We start from the raw sequence: 7,368 nt of genomic DNA on the forward strand, positions 1-7,368 counted from the left end.
TCTCAAGCTGAAGAATGGAAATGATTCAGAATCTTTGTGCGGTAAGAGGAAGAGTCTATCAAGACTGTATTCCGTGCATCTGTCTGAAATACTAGATGGTCTTAGTAACAGTCACACAGTATTTGACTTGTATCATTGGGTCAGGTCCTAGGGAGTAGACCTGTTCCTTTGCCATTGAAAGGATCTCTGACTCCCATCTTGTCATAAACTGCCATAAAATTACATTCATCCTAGAAAAACCAGTGGTGTAGGATGGGCTGTGCGGTGTGCCAGGTGAGCACCCAGGGGCTTAGGAGAACTGGTTGTGACTATCTCCTCCTAGTTGCACACTCAGTGATGTCATGTTGGCAGACTGTATACAGCCATACCTGGAGCCATTACCCCAGTAAAAGGAGCAAATTACGTACATCAGAGTTTCAACTCTCCATCAGGGTAACAATGATGGGCTTAATATAAATAAAATATTTTCAGAGAAAACAAGAAGAATACTCTTCAATTAGAATATGAAGGAAGCTGAGGTGAGGTCAGCACATTCTGAACTACAGTAAAGAGTAGTAAATAGTAAGAGAGTAGCAAACTACTCTTTGTCTAGAGAATATAATATTATTTTTAACATATTGAATGAGTCACAGGATACTTTTGGGAAATGCCCAAAGTGTGTGAACATCCCAGAATCATAAAGCTATTGAAAGTTAGAGAGGCGATTACTCTTAGATATGGTTTAGTTAAAATCCATTAGAGCTACAGAGAAATAAGATGTTTTGGAAACAATGGGACTCTTTATTTGGTAATAGGTAGAGTTATTTAGAGCTTCTAAGGATTTTACTAATTAGAAATAATCACCTGTGAGAAATAAAATAGGGACTACAGAGCACACATTTTCAGAAATGGCTCCTTATTCCACAAATGTTCCATAGATAATCAGAAACAGAAGTTTAATTTTTAAATAGAACTGTGTTAGAAGTGGAATTGAATAGGTTTTAATGCAATGGTTGATAAAGTTTATCAAGCAAGAAGATATAAGTTTATAGGAATCATGAGGAATACAAAATAGAAAGACCTAGGCATGCCTATATTATTTGTCTAAATGTCTGAATTCAAATGGGAGTTGGAGTCCTTATCATGCAGAGAGGAGATGGACCAGGGAAAAACTTATGTGGGCAAAGTCCTGACTGCCAGATTCAAAAGCAGACTTGGTATATTCATCCAGTGACATTTCATTCAGACATAAAAATAAATGAGCTCTAAATAATGATGCAGTGATTGTATTGTATAGAAATATGTGCTTTTCACACTTACAATGAATATATTATATGGTTGAATTACTATGTTGTACACCTAAAACTAATGTGATATTGTACCAACTATACTCAAAAGTAAAGTAAAATAAAATAAAAAGTTCTATTTATACTGCTATATAGGTGAAACTTGAAATCTTTTTGCTTTGTGCAAGAAGTCAGGCATAAAAAGCCATGCATTGTATTATCTACTCCTTGAAATGTCCAGGTCAGTTAAATCCATAGAGATAAAATCAGACATGTGGATTCCATAAACTGAGAATAGGATGAGTGGAAAATAGCTGGTAATGGGAATGGGGTATCTTTTTTGGGGTCATGAAATTGTTCAGGAATTAGAGAGTAGAGTCAGTCACACAACTTTTTAACTTTACTAAAAACCATTATCTTTCTACCCTTTAAAGTGTGAATTTTATTTTAACCCATGGCTAATTTTATACTAAGAAGATGAAAGGTGGAGAGAGGTCATGTATTGCAAGTTACTCTATCCAAATTAGTCATTTGGAAAAAAGGTCTGCAAAAACCCAGAAGGTGAAGTCATGTCAGTTCCTCTACTAACCTACAAGTCTTTACATATTAGCAAACACTCTTTACTTGCATGACTGATTAACTAACTTTTCTTTGTATATCTATATATCATTCATCCTTTCTTTGGAAGAACTGACAACTCTTGGGATGACTGGGTGGCTCAGTCAGTTAAGTGTCTGTGTTCAGCTCAAGTCATGATCCCAGGGTCCTGAGATCAAGTCCCACATGGGGCTCCTTGATCAGCAAGAAGCCTGCTTCTCCCTCTGCCTGCTGCTGTCACTGCTTGTGTGCACTCTCTCTCTCTCTTTCTGATAAATAAACAAATAAATAAATAAATAAATATTTTTAAAATAGAAAAAGAACAGAGAACTCTTGCATGTCACAACACAGAGACCCCCTTGCACTAAGAAGCAGGATCCTCACTTGCACAACCTCGGAGCACTGGGATAACTTCTGTCGCTGGCACCATGGCTTCTGCACATAATCAAGAAATGTTATAGGTCTTGGTACTCCCTTTATTGATTAGTGCCCTATACCCATTAAAAAAATTCTCTGGCCAGGCAGAAACCACAGAATGACCATTGGACCAGGATCTGCCTTCTCCCCAGGTAGCCAGCCTCCTGAATAATGCCCATAGTGCTTTCCAGTCAACACTTTTCTCTTGAGTTTTGGCCTTTCCAGGCACAGGGAGCCAAACTTGGGTTTCCTTATCAATGGGCCAGTGCATTTTTGCACCATCACCTGAAAGCCAACATCAAGAGTGAGAGGAATGAGCTCCTATACCCCATGGGTCAAAACTCACTAAAATTCAAACCTTTCTTTGTCTTCTCTCGTCCTAGGAAAAACCCATGGCTTATTGGAAGCTCTCTCATGAAGTACTGAGAAATAAAACCCTTGGAAATGTTAACTCAATATTTATTTATCATATTTTAAACACACAAATTAAAAATGAACTCAAATCAGAAAGTGCTCAAAGGAAACAATAAAGTACTTCATAGAAAGGATTTACAAGTAGAAGAAAAACAGCATAATCATTGCACTCTTTTTTAAATGCTAATTATGCCCTGGGGCAAATGATACATTATATGTTAATTTTAAAAAGCACTTAAAGATGCTAATTATAAAGACAATCATAATTCACCAGATTGTCAACACTTAAAAATCTCAAACATAACCAGTGTTTTTGAGAATTCAGACATACAAATGCCAATAGTCAGTGTTATAATTGATATAATCTCTTTGAAGGATCACTTGAAGTTTCTAGAGATCATTAATATGACCCTATACAAAATATTTTTTCTTTTTCACATAAATTCCTGTTCAAGAACATATTCTATAATTGTCCTAGTCAATGTGTGGGATGATAGAGAGTCCTGGTTATCCTCTTGACCTTGCAATGACCCATTTGTTTTACTTTGTTTCCTTTTTAGGTCTCAGACTGGAGATGATCCTGGTATCAAAGGTCATAATAATGGAACAATCTGGACTCTAGCATAGATATTTTACCATAATGACAATTGAGGATGGTGCAAACAGCTTTTGGTTTCACAGTATGTTTCCCAATAAGCTTTATATTCCCACTATTTCTACGATGACTGTCAGGAGTAATCATTGTAAGATATATTTCAAACTTCTCAAAAAAAACTTGCTATTATAGTAGACCACCCTATGCTGACCTGCTGTTTGTTTTTGGATAGCCCACTAGCTGAGTACAGTTTTTACAGATGAACTGCTGCAATAAATGTGGTGAAGGGAATATCTGACTTTCAGCCCCACTTAAGCAGAATGCTATCTCCCAGAAAGAAAGAAATTCTGTTCTTCTACTTTAGACTGAATTATAGAAAAACTACACAATTATGATTATTATTGGTCATATTAGAATTTGAATATCATTAAAACATTTTGTCCAAATATATTTTTTATCTTGCTATCTAAATACATATGTATAGTCTTGAATTGCCCCTTTGCCCACAAAGCCTAAGCTATGTACCAGTCTCTTTCTTTAAGAGTTTGCTGAACCCTGACTTAAAAATTAAGAAACTACTTCTGATGCTATCTTAGTTTTATTCTGAAGGAAATTATGTTATTTAAGAACAACAACCCTGGGATGCCTGTGTGGCTCAGTCATTTGAGTGTATGCCTTCTGCTTGGGTCATGGTCTTGCAGTCCTGGGATGGAGTCCTGCATCAGGCTCCCTACTTGGCAGGGAGACTGTTTCTCCCTCTCCCTCTGCCTGCTGCTCCCTCTGCTTGTGCTTTCTCTCTTTCTGTCAAATTAATAAATATTTTTAAAAAATAAATTACAATCCCTATAGGCAATCCATTATAGTCATATCATATATTAATCATATAATAAATATTGACATTGAACATATTTTCAAAAGATGCCCCAAGACATCCCCTAGATTTACAAATGTCATCCTCAGCAGTCATTGATAATGTGATGAGCCTGAATGCATTAAACAAGACAGAGTATCAGCCATTTATACAACATGCAGTCTATTTTATAGATGCATTGATTTTAATGTCATAAATCAAATTATGGACATCTGCACACATATGTATATTTTCCATCATCATTCAGCAAATGATCTATGAGTTGAATTTTTCAGAAACAGTCCACTTGGTCTTAAGCTCTGAAGTTGTTAATCTTAGTTAAAACACTCCATCTCTTCATTAATTTAACAGCCTTTCTTGATTAAAAAACATAATGTCTTATATCCACTGAGAAGATATGTTATCACATGCCAGATAGGTACACACACAGAGACATTTACATGCACACAAAAAACTTTTTTTACCTCATGGAGAAAACCTCTAATGATATGTAATAACTTTCAGAATAAAGTTCAACATCTTTGCAGAGTATCCAGGGGCATTATTAAAATAATATAGAATTAAAAATTCTAAATAAATATTATTATTATTATTATTATTATTATTATTTTAACTTAGAGTATAGCTGACACATGTTACATCACTTCCAGGAGTACAGAATGGTGAATCAACATGTCTAAACACTATGGTATGTTCACAGCAAGTGTAGGTACCATCTGTCACCACACAAAGCTAATAAAATACCCTTGACTCTATTCCCTATGCTGTACTTTTTATCCCTGTGACTTATTCATTCCATAAGTAGGAGTTGTATCTCCTGCTCTCTTTTTTCAATTTGCCCTCCATGGCCATATTTGATAACATAGCATCTGTGCCTCTCAAAATTGTTTCTTACATTGGAAAAAAAAAAAAAATCTGTGCTGTTGATTAAGCACATTCTCTAATTCTTGTCACCTCTATTGCCTACCTGGTATGTTGTGCCTTTCCTTACTGGGCCAATCAGTCATTATTCCTTAGGAGCCAGGCTTCCTAATTAAAAAGCAAAGAACATGATTTTAACTCTCCTGCCTGCTGTTTTCAGTTGAATTTCAATGTTTCCTTACCTTACACTCAGTGCATACCTCTATGTTCTTGTTCCTTTCCCTCTCTCTTTGTTTCTCTCTTCTTTCCTCCCAGAAATACAAGAAAACAAATCCATGAAAATTAAGCATTGTGTCAAATTTACCAACCTGCTACTATCCCCTTGTACGATAGTTAATATATTGTGCTTTAATAACACTTGATGAAGTAATAAAGAAATGACTAGTAGAGGGAACAGAGAAGATATAGATATGTAGAATGGATCACATGATTTCTCATGATTTTTGCATCTCAAAATCCCTGAATGACTCTGGAGATATATTGAAATTTTTATATTATCATCTCTTATCCATAAAGGTTTTGTTTTGTTTATATGTTTGTTTGTTTTGATGCAATGTGTTTAAAATACATTTCCTCAAAAAAATTTTTAGATAACTAAAAATTTCAAGACACACCAACACCTTGTTTTCACTGAGTATCAGGACACTCTAGAACAATGGGTTTGAGTGCATTTAATTTAAGGGATAGATGTGAAAACTTTTGGAGAAGAATCCATTAAAAAAAAAAGCTGGACAAGGGACTGAAAAAGAGAAGAGAAAAGGAAATATCATACATCATACCTTCACTATTTTGTCTTTGTGTTTCTTCCTCTCATTACCCAGTTGTATGCAAAACCCCAATGACTGATAGTGGTCATAGAGTATGATGACATTAAAATCATAAAATGCACACAAATTGCACAAAATAAATATACAACTCTGAAGCAGCTCAAATAATGTGAATTGCTAAGCATTATATGTTGTTTTGAGAGACTGTTACTATTGCATGAAAGGGAAGGCCGCAGGTGTTAATCACAGTGGATTTTATGAACATAGCATCTTTACCACGTGAATGCGGATCTGCTTGGTCTTGGCACCATATACAAGAGGATTGAGAAAAGGGGGGACCAGCAAGTAGAGGCTAGAAAAGAGGATATGGATATAAGGAGGAACATGAGCACCAAACCTATGTGTGAAGAAGGAGAAGAAGGCAAGGAGGTAGAACTGGAGGAAGACACAGATGTGGGCAATGCAGGTATTGAATGCTTTCCACCGAGCCTCCTTCTGAGGCAAACGGAAAACTGTGATAAATATTAGTATGTAAGACAAAATGATGAAGGTGAGGTCGAATCCCGCAACAGCAAATGCCACAAACAGGCCATAGATTTTGTTGACCCGCACATTCTCTGCAGCCAGCTTCACAATGGCCATATGCTCACAGTAGGAGTGGGAAATGATGGTTGTGTGGTAAAATTGAAACCGGCACTTTATCAGTACTAGGCATGGGGCTACTAGAATGACAGCCCTGAGTGCTATCGCAACCCCTATTTGGTAGACCAGCTGGTGGGTGAAGATGGTGCCATATCTTAGTGGATAATATATGGCCACATAACGATCCAGAGCCATGGCCAGGAGGATGCCTGACTCTATGCCCTGAAATGTATGAATGAACCACATTTGAAGCAAGCAAAAGTCAAAATAAATCTCTGGTACTTGAAACCAGAATATGCCAAGCATCTTGGGCATAATGGTGGTTGCAAGTGCAATATCTGTGACTCCTAGCATGCCTACTAAAATGTACATGGGTTCATGGAGACTGCGATGTGACCTGATAATGATCAGAAGCAGGGAATTTCCAAACATAGCAACGAGATACATGGCACAGAATGGAATCCCGATCCAGCACTGCACAGACTCTAGGCCTGGGATCCCTATTAGTGTCAATACAGAAGGCATGAAGACTGTAATGTTGGAGGTCAACATAATGTCTTTGGGTCTCCAGAAACAAAAGAGTAAACTGTCTCAGTCAGTGGTACTCATCTTTTCTAATTCCTTTTTTATCCAGTCATCATAGTGAATCTCTCTGATTTTGGCATAATGCTAAGTAAGAATTATTCAACTTATTTATACCACTGAAGGTAAAACAAAACAAAACAAAAACACCAGATCCATGGATACCCATCACTGGTTCAGGAGGGAATTTCACAAGTACTAGTCCACTAAAAGAGGTTATGTGACTGCATTATATGCATTAGAACCACCAGATCATCTGAGTAGGGAATCAACTGATGATCTCTCTGTTACATCTTC

General features: G+C 36.6%; 1 protein-coding gene across 1 annotated transcript; it reads right to left on the reverse strand.

Annotated features, from left to right (window-relative positions):
- Positions 1–6,102: 6,102 nt before the first annotated feature.
- On the reverse strand, positions 6,103–7,041 carry LOC122914169 (olfactory receptor 52A1-like). The gene has a single exon (XM_044260802.1). It carries the CDS (start codon positions 7,039–7,041, stop codon positions 6,103–6,105), a length of 939 nt encoding a protein of 312 aa, XP_044116737.1.
- Positions 7,042–7,368: the final 327 nt, after the last annotated feature.

The sequence above is a fragment of the Neovison vison genome, chromosome 7 (assembly GCF_020171115.1).
Source record: "Neovison vison isolate M4711 chromosome 7, ASM_NN_V1, whole genome shotgun sequence".
Classification (NCBI taxonomy): domain Eukaryota; kingdom Metazoa; phylum Chordata; class Mammalia; order Carnivora; family Mustelidae; genus Neogale; species Neogale vison.

Coding starts and splice junctions, on each gene's coding strand:
- LOC122914169 (XM_044260802.1), bottom strand. CDS start 7,041: ATGTTGACCTCCAACATTACAGTCTTCATGCCTTCTGTATTGACACTA.